Source organism: Solenopsis invicta, chromosome 10, assembly GCF_016802725.1.
Source record: "Solenopsis invicta isolate M01_SB chromosome 10, UNIL_Sinv_3.0, whole genome shotgun sequence".
In the NCBI taxonomy this organism is placed as follows: Eukaryota; Metazoa; Arthropoda; class Insecta; order Hymenoptera; family Formicidae; genus Solenopsis; species Solenopsis invicta.
The window spans coordinates 6483551-6504328 of NC_052673.1; the positions used below are offsets into that span (position 1 = coordinate 6483551).

At 27.9% G+C, this 20778-nt stretch overlaps 1 protein-coding gene across 5 annotated transcripts in view; it reads left to right on the forward strand.

The window, feature by feature from the left end:
* LOC105200463 (filamin-A) overlaps positions 1–20778 on the forward strand; it is a 133124-nt gene that overhangs the window by 19876 nt on the left and 92470 nt on the right. For all 5 annotated transcript variants that reach the window (XM_039454599.1, XM_039454598.1, XM_039454600.1 and 2 more), the window contains exon 4: positions 19423–19766. In XM_039454599.1, the coding sequence (XP_039310533.1) occupies positions 19423–19766 (344 nt within the window). The remainder of the gene's footprint in view (positions 1–19422; positions 19767–20778) is intronic.

The window sequence follows — 20778 nt, forward strand, 5'->3', positions numbered from 1 at the left end:
TCTTTTAGTTATTATTACTGTAATGCTAATAATAATAATTTTATAATATAATTGTACCAAATATGAAGAAATTTTATTATAAATTATGATAATTTTAAATACGAATATAGTAATATATCCAGATATAGATATTAAACAAAATAAGTAAAATAATTTCTTATTACAAATTTACTATACGCATTAAAAATGAAAATAATATAAAAGTAATTATTTGCACAAAACAAATTTAATCATAGCAATAATATTTTTGATTACATTTATTAAATAATTTACTATTTTTCAGAAAAAAAAATTAAACTGAAGAAATTACATCAGAAAGAATTGTATCAAAAATTGTCTATAAGATCTTAATAAGAGAAAACGTGCTACTAAATTTTAAATTACTAATTTTATGGCTTCTGCGGCATTATTTTTTCCATGCAGGACACATTATCTACGAACCAATACCGAATGAACAACATTTATAAACAATTTTATTTATAAAAAACGAATATTTAAACATTTACGTTTACGTTTTTAAGCTTTATTCGTTCTTTTCCTTTCGCTAAATATTAGCATTCGATCAGATTTGATATTCGCAGTATAACTTATGTGATATTTATGCAAAATGTCATAAGAAATAATTCGATGCATGTAGAGGATATATAAGATATAAAATAATCAGAACATAATTGTGCAGTAAACATAGAAATAAATTATAATATTATTATGATTTTTTTTACGTACCGTAATTTCACAAAACTATAGTCCTATGCCATAAGTACGTGTATGAGATCCAAATATCAGTGTATTGGTGCGCGCGGATGTTTGGACTATAGTTGTGTGAAATTACGATATATTTGAAAATAAAATGGATAATATTATTTGAATAATAGATATGAATTTATGAAACAGATATGTTTTACATGTACGTAAATGTTGAAGTTAGTATCTTCAGTAGTTTTTGAAAAATTGAATCAGTCTTTATGTGTTTGTGTTTGAAATTACTTAACATAAATCTACCTTTTAGGAGGGAGAAAAATTTTTTCATATGTAATTATACATATACATATATCTCACAACCACCGAGCAATATTTTAACAGCGTATGGAGGTAAAGTGAAGCCAAAAATCTTAATGCAAAAATGTCGAGGCTACAGTAATTTTTGAATTGTAACCGATCAAAGATGTAATCAATAATGCCACATATAGAATTCGCGCCTGTAGTTGTATAATATGTTTATCAGTTTATCATTTGTCACTGATTTCACCTAATATTTTTACTATACAGTTAAGTCCTAAGAACGTTGCTAATTATTACTGTTAGAATCATTAAATTTCATAATTTTATAATTGCGAAACAAGGATTTTTATAGTAGAGATATTTTGACCGTTGCTATATCAATACAAATGGAACAAGAATGCCTTTTACGGTCGCAGCTAGGTCTTCGTGCTTGTATTGTTTGTGTGATTTTATATACTTTCTTCGAGATCAATGAACTGCGCGCCGAATTAATTTTCAGTCATAACACAATTCTAAATTGAACAAGATTAAGTAATATCACGTATTATTAAATATTAACCCTTTCCCCCCCTAAAAAAAACTGTAAAGAAGTTATTGCGAAAAATATCACCTCAGCCAGAGTTTGAACCTGGGACCTCCCGAATCTCCGGTACGGGTGTCTTAGCCAACTCGACCATTGTGGCTGTGATGATATTTCTCACAATAATCGACTATGAGTTAAAACGCTTTTCAAGGCAACATGACTTTTAAAGTAGCAGAGAGATATTTTGACCGTTAGTATCAATACAAATTGAACAAGAATGCCTTCTACGGTTGCAGCTAGGTCTTCATGCTTGTATTGTTTGTGAAATTGAAGAAAGTATATAAAATCACATAAACAATACAAGCACGAAGACCTAATTGCAACCGTAGAAGGCATTCTTGTTCAATTTGTATTGATACAGTAACGGTCAAAAGATCTCTCTGCTACTTACAAATACATTTGTTTATTTCAGCAATTTTTTCAATTCTTATTTTGTACTAATGGAATCCAGACGTTAGATGAATGTATAATGAGAGTTTTTGCACGATACCTTTGAAAAAAGTTTACATTACTAATCAGAACACTAATATGTCTGATGTTCGACCATCGCAATCTCGGTAAGACGTAATCGCAGTACTGTGGCATTAAAGCCGCTCGGTTATCGAATATCAACGGAAACCGCGCTCGCGCTATTACGCGGAGAGGCACCATAAAACGGGCTTGGAACGTGTCCCGCGGGTCTCACTAAGGAGTAAAGGAAAGTGGGCGGGACCATGTAGATCGGGTGAAGGTCAAGCTCGTCTTGGTACCGTGGACTTCTTTCTTCGCGTTTATTACGTGACTGATTCTTGTCCCTCTCTTTTTACTGTTGATCAAATATGCATCTCTGTCATCAAGTGAAAATAATTCTTGGCATTTTTTCGATTTTGTTTATTCGCAAGCTACTTTTGTGAAATATTAATGTGATAACGTGATTAATATATCATAGTATAATATTTCGAATGAATATGGTTTTTATATAAAAGATTTTATTGTATAAATGATTTATTAAATGTTTAGAGAGAAAAATTTTGTGGATAAAAAAATAAGACCTTGTGCTACAAGACTAATTTATAGCAATGCAACATTCGCTTAATAAATCAGGCAAGAAAAGTGAAATAAAAGGCAATTAAAATTAAATAAATTAAGAAAGAAAAAGTTGTAAATTTAATTATTTAGACTATTCTATAGAATAATAGCAAATACATATTTTGTTTAGGATTTAGATTTTTTTTAAACAAATAAAATATATTGTAGAGTATATGTTATATATTATGAAATATATTTATAATATTAAGAGGTTTTATATACATAAAAAGTATGCTTCGAGTGCGGATAATTATCATTCTGTGTTATTAAAAGGCTCAAAGTGTTTTCTATACATTGTCCTTCATCCTTGACGAATAGTCCATTAGAAAGGTTGTTTTTTGTCCGTAACTTTTTTACCCAACATGACATAACTCGAACATAAACTTGAAAAAACACCGACGCTATTAAGTAATTACAGTATTTCTGCAAGTAATTCGTGGTGTATTAGGAGCGATTACTTTCATTCTCAAATGCAACCTTGACATTAAACGACTATTCTCCACACGTAATCGCGTGAAAGTGTATCCCCGCACGAGTCGACTCGGATTTCCAACGGTTGACGAAATGTTTGTCTGTCACATTTTCACATGTCTATGCAAAAAATATTTCGCAAGAAAGTAAATATTGAGTTCTGTGTATGCTAGTTTTTTTATCGGTCTTTTTCATTTTTAGTACTATTTAAATGCTAAGAATTTTGAACTGTTTTACATAAATACAAATTCCCCGATAGGCATATATTGTGCGAATGTTGCACAATAATAGCATCATGAATTGACAAAAATTTTGAATAATTGCGTTAAGATGATACGTTAGAACAAAGCAGTTTTGTCGAAATAAAATCTCTAAATAATATTTGTCAAAAATTAAATAAATTTAAATATAAATATTCTATTTAAGATATAAATATTTTAGAATTATTTCAAAAATTGTTTGATTCTTTTTGCATTTAAAATGTTACCATGCTGAATGTGTGATATTTCATACAGTAATATTTCTACATTATAATTTAAAAATAATTGTGCTTATTTATAAACATTTATTTGGATTAATTATATTTCTGAATGTTTTACACATAACGCAGGTAAAAATATTTTTCTTAATTATTAAACAATTTTTGTTCAAATTTAATTTTGCAAGTATATCATTAAGATGATTCGCCATATTGTTATAACTTTATCGAAATACTATTTCCAAATTAATAGAACAAACAATTATCAATATTTTATGAAAAGTCAATACTTCTATTTTTGTAAATGTACCTACATAATTGCTGATTATAATGTTTATGCAAGGTTTCGTCATATAATTTAATAAATGTTGTCATCAGAGTTGCAATTAAATTAGAGCTATGAGCTAAATGAAAATATTATGTTAACTTTGTACAGATTATGTCCCACAAGAAGACATTGAAATTCATTAGCTCTTATTCTGTAACGTGTACAAACATCAGTAAAAACAAAATTGCGTTTAATAGATTTGACTGTATTATTTTAGTACGTTATTTTATAAAATGTATACAGTGGAGGTTTTCCCAGATAATGCAAAGTCTTAAATCACGTCATAAGACGTCTTAAAAACACATTTCCCAAAATAGTTTTAAATCTTATAACTTGATTTTAGACTTGTGTTGTCTGGATTTTTATTTAATTTCATTAAACTATAAGAAGTAATAAAAAGACATTTTAATATATTTTCAAAGTATGCACTGCTACTATTTGAAAAAAATCAATTCTTTTACGAAAGCTATAAAACTTTCTCTAAACTATTGTTTAGACATTACTTATGTCATTAACCATTTTTTTAATGTCTTCAATAAGCCTCTCTTTGATTTTTAAACTTTTGGAATAACAGTCATTTTTAATACATCTCTAAATAATGTGCCAAAAATGTGCCTTATTAAAAAAAATAATTTGGTTAATTTCCTCGGTTTCAAACAATTGACAATAAGTTATTGTTTTGCAGAATTTTATACGTTGCTCAGTTTGTTAACAATTAACATAGATTATTATTTTGTAGGAATGTAATTTCTAAAAAATTTGTAGAATCCTGTGTAATGAATATATTTAGAAATTTCAAGCATTTGAGCTGTTTTTTAAATGGAGAAATTTGAATTTTTTTTTAAATAATTCTCTAACACTATCGCGAATATGAAAGTCTGTGTACATCGTGCTTACAATCCTGAATAATACCGTATTTATAAAATTGTCGACTACTCTGCAAAAATGCACATAAAATCATTTTAATTGATTAATAATACATCAAAATTATATTAGAAAAATGGAGCACTGTACGTGAATATAATCAAATAAATTTTTTTGAACTTTTTAAAATGTTTTTGTTTGCAACTCTATTTAATACACATTTGGTGTACATGTATATTTTTCTTCTAAAACAGAAGTCCTTGATAAGATGAATCTTTTCTTCCGATCATGAGGTTATTCAATTTTTGACGCATTTTTATCTTTTCTTACAAAAATATTTCACCATTTTTAGTCCGCGAGAATGGTTAGTTTGAGTAATGAAAATGTGCATTTAGCTTAATGAGAGAGTAAATCTTCAATTTTAGGTGTCAAACAAGAACTTTTCCAGAAAAATAAATGTATACTTATGAGTATTTTGAATGATAAAAATGTACTGTCTGTAACTTTGAGATATAAGAACGTACATATGAATATTCAGCTACGAATACAAAATACTCGTTTAGCACTTACAAGCACTCATTTTGCACATTTTGAAACCGCATGATTCTGTAAAGATTATAATTATTCTAAACAAGAAAGCCTATTCGGTCATAGCTGGATCTTAGTGCTTTATGTATACGTGTGATTTTATATACTTTCTCAGACTCAACCATTATAATTATTATTATATGTATCAATTAAATAATCAAAAGGCAAAAGACATCGCATTAGAAACTTTCAGTGCAAATTTCTCGCTAATACTTGATATTATATTGTGTCACTTATCCATCAATTAGTGAAGAGTAAGTACTAAAATATATCTAAATATATTTAGGCAAACCCTGCGAATATTTGGTAAGTAGAAAAGGACATATTAATGTGTTGTCACTCATCAGCTAAAAAACGAGTATTGAAAACAAGCAATCTACTAAAAAATATTTATATGCAAACTTGTGCATACTTGTCATGTTTCTTCGCAATAGATTGCGTGTGCTTGAGAATGCAAGAAACTGATATTAAAATGATAGAATGGGCTAAAAATGGGCTGAAAAGGTCCATGGTACAAAAGCGGTGTACTACTTTTGTAAATGTTTAAAGATGATTAGAATAAAACTGCGAAGTTCTAGGTGCAAAACTATAGACAATAGAATCTACTTTAATCGCGGAGAGCGAAGAAATGCGTTTAGTTTCAGCAACTTTCCATAGGATACCCTGTACTTTATGATTATTTAACTAAATAATTATAATATTTAACTAAATAATCATAAAGTAAATCAAATAAATATTGTGTAACTAATATAAATTTATATTGTGTGAATACAAATAATTAATTACAGTTGGCAAATTTGTATTAAATTTAACATACATCGCATGTCCCAAATAGTTTACTCAAATTTTTGTGTTGACATAAAATTTGAATATCTGATTAAAAAGTAACACAAATATTGTGTAAAAAAATTAACATAAATAATATAACACTTTGACATAATTTAGAAACAGGTGATGGAAATATATTTCCTCAATAAAACTAACATTTATTTATTATATAGTGACACATACATTTTATTCATTTATCTTATTGTTAGAATTAACGTTTAAAACTGTATTATTTTTATGTTAGTTGTTTATTTATTAATAAATTGTGTTCTTTTCATACTTCTCATACAATATGTTGAATATCATCTTAACACAAAATATTGAAATAATACAATCATGTCGTGTCACATTAGCACTCGGATATGTTAGAAATAAATATAAAAATTTTATTAAATGTATAAACGTAATGCCAATAGTGCCGACACTGATTGTGTGTAACATGTAACTTTATTATTTAGTAAAATAACATGAATAATGTAGTCGTTTCTATTCTATGATTTGTAGCATCTTCAGTAAAACTTATTGACAATTATAGTGATAATTATTCTTAAAATGAGCGCATGGTCAGTTAATAATAATTATTACGTAAAGTATTGTACGTAATGATATGCTGCACATCTGAATTATCAAACCAGCCATGTTCTCCGTGTTCATGGTAGTCAAAGGATAAAATTAAAACATAATGTATTTTAATGATATGCAATTTGTAATTTACATGATAGGTTTTAATTGCAATTTATGTAATTTCTAAATATAATGCAGATTTACAGTAATGAAGCAGTGTTGTTGATTGGTTTGAGACCACGGGGAGACCACAAAAATTTGTGGGCAAAGATCAGTTTTAACATACAAATAACAAAATGTTTTCTACTCTAATGTAAAATATAAAATGTAAGTGTAATATAAAAAATAAAAGTTGACGAATTGACTATAGTGGATTTATATTAAAAAAGAATGATGAGATGCATTTAAGATGCAGTTTTGTTGACAATAGTCGATTATGCATCTTGACGATCAAAAAGAGAAGATTACTTTGGTGGAGATTTGACTAAGCATCCTTTCTGTTCAGTGAGATAATCTCTCGAGGATCAATGACGTCACCGTCTAAACTCGCCGTGGAAGGTATATAGCGTTGAAATCATCACCGTGGACAAGTGTATGTGTGATACTCAGCTTTTAATTGCACATTAGAATAACGAATGAATCAACGACTCGGTTATCAGCTATTTTAATACTTTCTAATACTTCACGTATTTTTAATATAAAAAAATACAGTATGATTCTTCGTTTAATTGTTAATTATTGTATTACTTTCAATAACAAAATAATTAAATGTGCAAGAGATTATGATCGAATTGATTGTGGAATTTTGATCGGAAAAACGTACTTTTTCTATGATGTGCGATCCACTTTTCTATTTGCCTCTCTTCATGACTATTAAAATTTTTGAAACTGCTTTAAGGATTTGGTTATACAGTTAAAACTTGTCAAATTGTAAAATCGGGTTTCGTAGATTTAGTCTATTTTTTTTCCTAATTAATCAATTTTGCCACAAATATCTAAATTTTGATTTTAAAAGTTCTAAAGAACCAATTAACTATAACGAATAATTTGATTTATAATACTGAGCAAAAAATCAACAAGAGCTAATAAATCGTTTCTTATGCACTTTTGGTTGCTAAATACAAATCTGGGTGTGAAATGTTTATCACGTCAGGATTTTGAGAAATGTGCTGTTAAAGTTGGTAAAAATCGAAATTTTGGCATTTTTTTGATGATTAATAACTCTAAATTGGATAATGCTGCAAACTTTCGCAAAGTTTGAAACAAAAGATAAATTACCGCTATAATAGTCCGGGAGGTAATGACACAAATTTTCAACTAACATCGACAAAGCTGATTTTCATTTATACAGTTTTCGTGTTACAAATGAATAAAATGACCGTCAGCCGACGATCCCGTGGGACGGGGGCTTCCACAGTGTCTCAACAATGTAAAAAAAGAAGTGTTAATATTAACGAAAAGTTAATATCGACAAAACTGAAAATTCTTGTACTTACTATCGACAACATGAAATGTCGAAAGGATACCGTCAGCCGCGGCAATTGCGGAACGTCGTGCGTCAGTCACTCATACTAATATGTGAAAAAAATAGGGTAATTATGCAGTATAGGGAACTCAGTTCCAATCATGTTGACCTTGACACATGTTATAGAGGCAAGGATACTAAACAACTTTTCCTTATGAATTAATTGGCGCTCTCGTACAGTTTTCGAGATATACTTAGAGAAAAAAAACAGTTTTTCTTAATTATTTTTAAAAATATTCATTTTACAAAAAAAAAGGATCAAACAAACAGTGAAGCTCGTGATAAGCTCTACAATAAAGATTATAAACATATTTTACCTAACTTCAATACTTTAGTCGTTATAATAAAAAAACTATTTGAAGACACTGTGGGAGCCCCCCGTCCCGCGGGATCGTGGGCTGACGCTCATTTTATTCATTTGTAACACGAAAACAACTGTACAAATGAAAATCAGCTTTGTCGATATTGATCAAAAATTTGTGTCATTACCTCCCGGACTGTAAGATACAAAATAAATCAAACAAGAACAATTTTAAGAATATAGTATCTAATCTTACTGAAATTGACCTAACTTCTATGAATAATAAGTCACATCAGACTGACGAAATTAAACCTAAGATTAATAGGTCTATGTTAGTCACAGCGGTTTTTAATGCTGAATAATAATTTCTTTTCAATTTTACAATCTTCAACATATTCAAATTGTATGTCTTATTGTCAGTCCAAAGTTAATTATTGAAAAATGCCAAAATTGTAATTTTTAGCAAATTTAATAGCAGATTTCTAAAAATCTTGATATGTTAGTTTATGCTAAATTTGTATTTAGCAGCCAAAAGTACATCAAAAATGATTTTGAGACCTCGAGGCAAGTTTCGTATAGTACAGTATAATGACTTATGCAACATAGAAAACCATTTTGCTGTAAGTAAATGATTTTTAAAGTAATAAAGTAATAAAGTAATAAAGCGTAAAGGAATCTAATTAAACTTTACACGAATGTTTATTAAAGTTTTATTATTATATGTAAAAAATTTTTTCCTCTCTTTCCAACTCCAGCATTAAGATTTGTTTTTTCTCCATTACTTTAGGACTGAACTCATTGTATGATTTATTTTTTTTTCTTTTCCTCTTTAAGACGAAAAAATAAACCGTACAAGAAGTTCAATTAAAAAGAACGGGTTTAATGACTCGTCAAGTCAACTTCAAATCGATATCATATCATTTAAACATCGGAACAAAAGTATTGACATCATTTCGCTTTTAAATCGAGATTTCACGACAAACGAATGTACAACAAAGTTCAACAATAATATTGAACGAAACAATAACAGAAGTGATTATCTGTCATTCGTGTCAAATTGTTTAAGGCAATTCGAAAGTAAGTCAAAATTCAAACAAACGTCAAGTTTTTTTTACTTTATTAGCACTATCGAGATAATTTTAGTATCAAAGACATCGTTTCAACATCCTTTTGATATTAGCTTTTTCACTGGAATTAAACCAAGATCAAAATTAATCTACATTGATGAAAACCTAAAAGCATTTTGCTCAAATTTCACATAAATACTCAAATATAATAATAAAACAAATTTGTATTTTTCAAAATGCTTTGATATGCGACATATACAGTTTTAAAATAGAATGGTGGAGTTTTTGGAATGTTTATCTTGATTTTCTCCCCTGTCTGTTCCTCCCTTCTCTAATCTAAGCACCGCCGGAAACGGCGCTCGCAAAGAATACATTTGGGAATCTCGTTTTACATAACAAAGAATCTCGGATCCGAGAATAGATTATGACTCTCAGACTACTAGCTAGATGAAAAAGTAATAAAGATTCTGAACCCGCGAATTCTAATCTCTTTTTTTTTTTTTTTTTTAAAGCAATTCTCAGGTTCTTGGAACCTACGATCTTTCGGTTCTTGTTAGAAGATTTTAAGATTTTGCGCCAATGTATATTTATGATGAAGACTACACTATATTTATTACGTCACCAAATTCAACTTTAAAGCCCGTTAGTCACGATAAACGCTTGAATAGTTGTCTTGTTAATGCAGCGGAGAAATAAAATTTTAAACTCTTGTTCTGTGAACGGTATAAAATTTTAAATTTCTAGTAATTGTCCAATGTATACTTCTTTGATTTTCAAATTATTTTTTTACTAATTTGTATGAATTATAAAACGTTATAAAATTATTGAACTATTTAATGTTATAAAATATTAGAAAACAATTCATAGTTAAATGCAAATATAATATTGCTTAGCTGTGAAGAAGTATCTTGTGTTATTAATTGCGTAAAACTGCACAATAGAAAACACTTTATGTTAAAACCATCTTTTTTTTTTTTTAAATTTATAACATATCCAAGTTTTAATTAATACGATTCTGTTTTTTAAATATTTTTCTATGTTACATATAATTGATATTGAACATTTCTTATTGTTAATTTTTCTCTTGTATGTTTTATCAGCACCCATAACTTGTACAAATAGGTTTATCATGTCGGACGCCATTTTCTCATAAAATATTTAACAATGTCTGAAACTATTCATAGAACATCTGTTGACATTGTAGTTAATGATTTCATGGTTATTTTGATGATTGTTAAATTTTTTTTAATGAATTTTGAACATGAATGAAGAAAAAGTTAGAAACTGTTATTTTATTATATCATATTTAGATTCACGTGTACAAGCGGAAGATTAAAATAATACAATTTATACACTGAGAAAAAAAATTAAAAATTTATTTGTTATGGGGATACAATGTTTATTTCACCGTAAAACTTGATTTAAAATAAATACGTTAATATGAAATTTTATTCCAAACAAATAAACCAATTAATAAGAAAAATAAAATACTTCACAAAAAAGTATATTAATATATAATACTTTTGTGATGACCGAATTCTGTCACAATCAAATCTGTCATTTATATTTATATATATATATATATATATATATATATATATATATATATATATATGTAATATCAAAAAAACGTCACTAGTAAAAGAGAAGAGGGTATTATGGCTGCTGTGGACCTTACAGCTATCCCCATTATCTCCATTATTAAGCGACAAATTCTAACAATTGTTTGTGGAATTATTCAATTAATAGCTCGCCGTTTTTTAATCGCGCTAATATGCCAATACACAATAGATAACAACTATTATTGTATAAGGCATTTTTATTTTTGAGCACTTTTAAACTTTATCAAGGTATATTTTAGCACTTAATTACACATACTTCCTCATTGTTTTTATACTTGAGCGTATTATTATACGAATGTATGAACACTCGAGTATTTTTTTCTTTTTGTTATTTAACCTTTTATTTGGCTGTACACACTTCAAGTTGTGCAGAGTTAAACAATAACATAAGCTTTTGTTAATATGTCTTTTAAGCGAAATTATCATATCGAAACATTTCGATAAATCGATTGTTACTCGAAAGGACGCGCAGTGTTCAAAAACATTAAAGATAACTTTTTATATTTATTGTTTAATATTAAACAGGGGTAAAATGATATTTCTAATGATATCTTTAAAATCTTTGAACGCAAGAAAATTCTAAATCAAAAAAATTCTTATTTTTTAAATGGTGGAAAATGAAAAATTTCTAATTTTGTGGCAAAATACTATTTTTTTAAACTAAATCGATTTTTAAAAAATTATTTTTGAATTAGCCGTATTATCATCACTTTTTTCCTTCCATCGATTATGTAATGCGTCACATTTTTATAAATTACGTCCTAAGTAATAAATACAACACTGACAAATAAAATTGTTCAAGTTTTAATATAAAATATTGATTATAAACAAAGTTATTCAGTAAAATAAAAATAGATGCCATATTACCCTCTTTTCCTTTAACATTTGCTTATGAGTATTTTTTCTCACATGTTTTAGAAATTTAAAATAAATGAATAAAGAGTACGTATCACCATGTTATAAATATTAATTTTACTGAAGAAATACGTTTCCATCTGTTAATCTGTTTCTAAATTGTGTTAAAGTGTTACATATTTATGCTAATTTTTGATACAATATTTATGTTACTTTCTAACATATTTATCTTTGCAAAAATTTAATCGACCCGTTGGGAAATACAATATCAGCAAAATTTAACACAAATTTTCCAATTGTATGACTATATCTATATGTATATCTATATATACATATATAAAGCAAGGTTAGTACGACAGTGTCACTGTATAATAGTCGTACTGTATGACGGTGTTAGTTATATATATCTTGTGAAAAGAAAAAATTTAGCTGACTATTCATTCTATTAACACTGGGATTCTCACTTACAGCTGTATCTTTTTTTAATGAATATTCACCTGTTGCTTTTATTTGCACATATGGGTGTCATTGAAATTTGTTGCGTTAAAGCATGGAAATCGAATGCCGATCTTACTGTCGACATTTTTAAAAATAGTATCTGTTATATTGTGACAGATAAATTAATTATTATAATAAATATTGTAATAATTCTTTATTACTATTTATGTATTCAATTTTTTTATTCTTATTATTATATATTTATAATCGCTAATGACAAGATGTTATTGATTATCATATCGTTTATTTATCATTTCGTTTCTGCTAAGATGCTGTTAAGTCACAAAAATTTTATAACATGTAAATCGATGTAATATAAAATAATGCGAAGAACCGTTATTTTCTACGTTTTTTGCATTGCGTTTACAAATAGTTAGTTTACAAGGTCGTGTTTTGTTATAAGTTATAAAATATTTATTGATAATTATTTTATTGAATATTATTTAAAGGACACTGTGTAGTGAGTCGACGAAAAACAGGGGTAGTAATATTACAAGAATAAATTTAATAATTGGTCTTGTTTAAAAAAAATCCAATATTTTGTTACAAAATTATATATTTTTAATTTTCCACATTAAAAATTTTTTTGCGTTGAGAAATTAGAAATGTCATCTTTGTTTAACATTAAACAATAATAATAAAATATCTCTAATGTTTTTGAGCACAGCTCTCTAAAGAGCTAAATCTGTTTATTGAAGAATTTTGATATGAAAATCTCAATAGTGCCCATCACGCTTTCTCCCTCATGAAAAATACACTCAACTAAGGTACTGGCGGTCCGAAATGATACTCAAATTGAGTGTTAACCCTCAAGTTGGAGTATTTAGGAGTTAACACTCAATTGGAGTATCATTTCGAACTACCAACGCCTAGTTGTGTATTTTTTCATAAGGGTTGTTTCCACATTAATGAAATACTATGTTATTGAATAAACTTTGTATAACTCAAAATGTTGTATAACCAAATAAAAAATTAAATAACAAAAAAGACTATTATATATAATTTTATCTAGATAAATTTTTAAATAATATTGCTATTGAGCAATTACAATATAAAAACGACATATTTTTATTTCTAAATTTTTATTTCTTGAAACCAAAAGTTTTACAAATAATTCAACCTGACAAAAAATATTCCTCTTTGAAATCAATACGCAAATAAAAAACAAAGTTATATAATAGAAATATATAACTCATTATATAATGATTAAAAAATTTTCTTGTAAAAGTATTCGAATTTATTATTTATTTTGGGGCAATATTTATATTGCACTACTAATAACCCTTATCTTGACTTTCTTGCAGTATACATTGTTATTAAAAATATATAAGTTTCATATACAATAGCTGTTTCTATACTGACAATAAACTTCGAAACGCAACATTGTCTATTTAAAAAAAATTCTTTTGTTAGGATAAATGATAAATGACTTGGATGTTGAGGCTATAAATACAATTATTTATTCTTGTTATTATTTATCTTATCTTAGATAATTTGAAAAAGACAATACTTTTTTTATCTGAGATAAAGATGAAGATAATATACATTAAAATAATCTAGATAAAAATGAAATAAAGTTATTTTTTATCTAGATGGTAATCTAGATAATTTTATATAGATAACAGTAAACACTGTGTCACCGCAGGCTACTAAACAAATAATTCCACAAATACCCAGATAGTTAAATAAGAATAACATGTTATTTTGCTCTTATGCATGCCGCATTCAATTTCGGCAATCTAAGGACATCTAAGGTGTTTCCACAAACTGTCCGTTACTAACTCAGTCCCACATTCTGATGTCAGAAAATTGATGACCAGTTCAGAACACACATGCGTTGTATTAATTTGTCCGATGTACTAAAGCTCACTTAATTGTTTGGATAATTACTAGCAATTGGTCACCTAATAATGAAAATAATACAGATACTCATAATATATATATGACCTATAATATCTTTTCTATTAACAAAGTGTAAGGTTTTCAAGAAATAAGGATGTGTCGCTTTAAGAGATTTATGTCGATATTAGCGATTTTCCTCTATTTCATAAAATTTTTAAATATTACAAAATGCATTTTATATAAAAATAAAGAGGAAATAAAAATGATTAAATATTATTAGGTGTACAGCTTAATTTTCGGCCCCTTTATTTAATCAATTACAGTACCTATTCAAATTAAAATTTTTTTGCCATCTAGTCATTTCAAAGTGCCATCATTCAACTTTAAAACGAAATATATTGGCGGTGCTGCTGATATAGATCGCATTCTGCAATTCACTGGCAGTACTAAAAATTTACAGTATACGTGAACTATAAATTTTTAGTACTGACAGTGTATATCGGAACGCAACCATAATCTCATAAAACAGTAGTCGTAAACGATGTCGTTCGAAAAGCAGCATCTGAAGCACTATTTTTCATATTTTAACTGAAAAAATATCCCGGCGAGTCTAAGGAAATGATTTACTCAGCCTTATGTAAAAATGCTGAGCCTTAAAGTACGTATATGTAAGAAGTGATTTCAAAGTTTTAGAATGGCAATTTCAATATCCTAGATAAAGAAACGCGTTGAACCGAAAAAAAAATTAAAAACGAAGAATTAGAAGCTTTTAAAAGAAAATCTATGTCAGATTCAATCAGAGCTTACAAATGAACTTGCAGTGCGCTTATCACGTCTAAATTTATGTAGACACGTTTCGAAATAGCTTGTTAAGTTGCATGTAACGTGTGTACATAAACTTTCTTAGTAGGATTCAAAAAGTGGTCTGTTGGGCTCTATATGTGCTCAGTCGTGAAAACAAAGAGAGACGCCTCTATAGACGCTTCTAAAAGACATGGTTATATCCTTGCTATCAAGATTGTAGAAGAACTTTTAGCACAAGATGATGATTGGTGATGAAAAACGAGTACTCTATGACAATCTGATGAAGAGGCGAATATCATTTATCCGAGTGAGCCATCGACCGCAAAACCAAACATTCACGCAAAAACTGTTGCTGCGTATTTGATAGAACCGGAAAGGCTTTACTTATGAGTCCTTCAAACCCGAAACTGTCACTTCTGAGCATTACCCTCAGCAGTTGATTAGACTGAGTGACAGACCTGAGGAAAAAAGATTTTTTACTGACGCTGGAAGGAGGAAAGTGATTTTGCTTCACGTGATTGTGCGATCGCACACGACAAAGACAACTTTGGAAATCATCTTACGACATGAGCTGGAAAATTCTCCCTCACGCAACGTATTCTACAGACTTCGCCCCTTCGGATTATTAACTCTTCCGATCCATGCAACGTTATACAGTTGCATTCCCACTTCAAATCTTCCGAGGAGGTCAATAAAAGCATCAACAAATTTATCAACTTGAAACCATCATCATTCTTCCAGAACGGATTTTGCTAGTTACCCAAAAGAAGTGTGTAGAAAATAACAAAGACTATTTTGAAGACTGAAAGTTTTGTTTTTAAGTAAACAACATATTTCGGCCTTTTGAAAAAGGCCAAGAATCAAGTTATACATCTAGTAATAACTTTTAAATAAGAGAATTGTATTCAAATTTTTAACAAATACTCAAATGTAATAATAGAACAATCTATGAAATTTTTATGTTTTTAGCAATGTTTTGAAATCTGACACATACATCTTAATTATATCTTCACTCAGTTTATTATTTATCATAAAGAAGCTATATGAAGTGGATGGAAGACCGCTCAAACGCTCGAGAATTTCTCGGAGACTTGGCTTCACAGGATGAATTAGCTGGCGCTTAGCTGGTTGCGTATCACGACAGTACTACGTTTTCTCTGACATCACTTGGTCAGCTCTTGGTAATTGCTGAAAATAGTTCGGATGAATCGTCACCAATGGTGATGAGGCGATTCCGCGTCGCGCGAACAACGCGAACTTCATCGACGGCGGGACAATGTCGAATGCCAGTGGACGACAGAAATAGCCGTAGCGGTTTGAATCCGATGAAATTTGACCGAGTGCGTCTTTAGTGTTACTTTTCAGAGATTTACGACAACCGTTTACGAGATCTCCTTTTTATCCTAACGGGGGTCTCTTAACACCATGAGGGAGACGTGCAGAAACTTTACAGTTGTTATATGCAAAATGATACGCTTAATTATCAATATATTATGTAAAAATTATGCAATAAAAAGATGTCATCGACTATCTTTAAATTATAATTATGCTGATTAATCCTAGAGATTTTTTAATACACTGATTCGATAAAATTTTCCACTGTGAATCTCACGTTAGAAAGACATGTAATTGTCAAGCATTATGCGTAATTATATATCGCTATCGATTTATTTATGAATTGGTTGCTTTAATTCGAATCAAATACATATTAGTTTTCTCTTAAGATCTAATAAGAGAAAAATCTATACAGTGAAAATGATTTTTTCAAAGAAATCAAATTGTTTGCGTAAAAAAAAAACATTAATGTAACATTTAAAATATATTCTATTCAACAATTACTATTTCGGTATTAGCTAATAATTGTATTCTTAATTATGCAGTATATAAAATAATAACTTTGCTCATATATGTATAATTTAATCTTTCTTAAAAATTTAATAACCTAGCTTTTTCAGAAAATATTTTTTAATTTCAATATTATAATACTCATGTAAAAATCATAATATGATTGTTTGGATAATAATAGTATTATAAAAGTATAATTCTTTGTTTAAAGAATATGTTATTTTTTTTATACGATATTTTTTTCCTCTCAATTCATAAAAATTATTATTAAATAGTGAGAATATGTTGTTCTTAAAATTATACAAAATTTCTTCACACACGCGCATGCACGCACACATAAGTTATGTCTGTTTAATATTTAACATTTTGAAAATGATTATACAGAGTGAAGTTTAGTTTAAAATTCCATCCTCTTTCGCTTTTTGCAATATTAAATAAAAATTATGACACCTTGTATTCTCAAAGCAAGAATATCTTTTCTTCTACGCATTTTGACCGTTACTCTTTACGTTTCTGCATTTTAAGTTTTGTATTTTGTAATGTATTCTAATTTAAAATTTTAATCTGTTAAACATATGTAATTGTATCAGAAATTTACTAACCGTTATTGATATCTTTTTGTACAAAATTCAGATTCTCTATTCACGATATATAGTTTGGCGATCGCTCAACGTGTGAATCATTGCACGAGGATATCTATTAGCACTTTCATTGCACAAACTTGCGCTCTTTCGTTAGCGTCGCTTCGAGACACGCATTGTAAAAGAATCCATGTTGATTCTATAAATGCGTTGTGGCAAAATATTTCTCTAATAACACCTCCTCGATCTTACTTGTCAAATAATTGAGCAGTGATTGATCTCTCTATGAATGAATAATAAGACTTTATATAACAGGAAAAAAAACTAAACGAAAAATTTCTACGAAAGAAAGGAAGTTACTCACTCATGAATAATAAATTCGAAATAGATATTTTTATAAATTATTACTCAAACTGTACGTATTTAGATACAACTTTAAAATAAGAATTCTCTCTATGCAAACTTATTTCGTATAGTATTAAAATAAAAAGAAATTTTAAATGTAAAATTTAATCTCTAAATAACAGAGTTTAATCGATATTGTCGAAAATAGAAAGATTCATGAACATAACATTTTTGAATAACGGTTAACGGTTTTGATATTAGCTATTATAGATTATATATTACATGTAGTTTATAAGTTTTTTGTTTATGCAGAAAATTATTTATCAAAAATATTACACAGACAATTAGACAATCTACTTTCTCTCTTACTTTCGCAGACTCATCAGACTGTAAATCGTAGACTATAAATTAAAATTAATTTTTTAATATACTTAAAAGAAAAAATTAATTAAAACAATATTTTTTTAAAAAGCAACTTTGTATGTTCCAATATAAACAATATTTTAATGACCAGGAAGTGTATCAACACATTTAAATAACGAGATAGGCTATACCGGTCGAAAGCAAATCTTCATGTTCAATAATTTTTTAGTTTAAATTACAATTATTTTTACGAGATTTTCCAAACTACGCACATATTTGCCGGACTTGAATACAGTTTTTAAGAAGAACTGCCAAAATGTAATATCACGAAAATTAAATTGCTAATCAATTAAGTAATTTTTTATGCTTATAAGCATTTCTACTATATCCTTATTTCGTAAAAAATTTATTGCGAAAAATTTTATCTTGACCAATGTTTAAACATGGATCTCACAGCATTCAGTGCAGGTGTCTTAGTCAGTTTGACCATTGAGACACTTGGTAACATTTATATAACTGATGGTATGAAACGAGTGTCAAGTCTTTTATACAAATTAATTTATCTCATTGCTCTGCATAAAAGTATTAAAATACTGTTCTCAAAAATCAATAATTTACGAAATATTTTATATTTCATGTCAAAGTATTACAAAATAAATTATAAAATATCTTGTAAACTATATTGATTTTTTACTTCTTTCTTAGTACTTTTATATGCAGAATAATTAGAAGAATCGTATTATGTAAAAAAATTATATAATTCTATTAAAAACAACAAAGATAACCTTGAAATCTCCAAAGTGCTATCACTTGCAAAAAATTATTAATGTATCGTGATCCTTTTAATATTATACAACTTTTGTAATTAAAATATTTTCATATCGTAAAAAATAACAGAAATACTCTGGGTGGATAAAACTATTGTGTTTCACCCTGTATATAGTTTATAAAAAATTTGTTTACAAAGAAAATTAATCTACTTCCTCTCTTAATTTTGCAGATTCTACGGACATCGTAGACTGTAAATTGAAGTTGATCCTCGGTCTAATATGGACTCTGATTTTGCACTATTCAATCTCTATGCCAATGTGGGAAGGGGACGATGGCGAGGACAAGGGCGCTACTCCGAAGCAAAGGCTGATGCACTGGATCCAGTCGAAGGTGCCAGATCTGCCGATCACAAACTTCACTTCCGATTGGAATGACGGCCGCGCGGTGGGTGCGCTTGTTGATGCAGTCGCACCTGGCCTTTGCCCAGATTGGAAGGATTGGAATCCGAAAGATGCGGTCCAGAATGCGTCTGAAGCGATGGGTCTCGCTGATGACTGGCTTAATATTCCTCAGGTTTGCCGCAACGTTGTTATATAATAATTTATTCGATTTTAAGCTCTTTTCAAAATAAATCCAGGAAAAAAATTTTTATGTGTAATTATATGTATATAATTAAATATAAAATAAGAATAATTTTATATAATTATACATAAAATATGTATAATTACATATATTTTAATACATATATTTTAATACATACAGATATTTTATATATAATCATATATAATTATATAGGATTATATATAATTGTTTATAATTATATATTTAAATCATGCATAATTATATATAATTATATCTACAATGTATTTTAATACATGTGGACATATTTGATATATAATTCTATACAATTATATATAAAAAATATTTTTTAGGAAGAAAGATCAGATCAATAGTTATAGAAAGAATGATTTTGTTATAATATTTAAAAATTTAGCTAGATATGTACTGAAAATAATTTTATCGGATACTCAAAATAATTATGTAGAATGCTAAACTGATTGTGCTAGAATATTACAACTTTTTATAGCATTTTATTATTATGTTTATGCATCCTGCATAATTAAAGGATTTCTTACAAAAATCAAACAAATTCAAAAAAACTTAAATTTTAAGAAAAAACTTTTTATTTTTTAATTATTATTATTTAAGACAAATTGAACAAAAATGTCTTCTACGGTCGCAGCTAGGTCTTCGTGCTTGTATTGTCTGTGTGATTTTATATACTTTTCTCAAGTTCAATGATTTATTATTATTTATCTTAAACTATTATATAAATATGATAATATATAAATATAATAATATATAAATATGATAATTTCTCTTTGGACATAATAAATATAAAAACAAAATGTTGCAAGCTTTAATTAATATTTTGAAGATTTGTAAAAAAATTAAAAACTTCTAGATTTTTACATTTGATTTTTGCGGAAATTGTATATTTATTATCTATTAATATTTATGTTCTAATTTTCTGTTTGATTCTTAACAAACCCGAATTATAATATTTACAATATGATACCGGTAG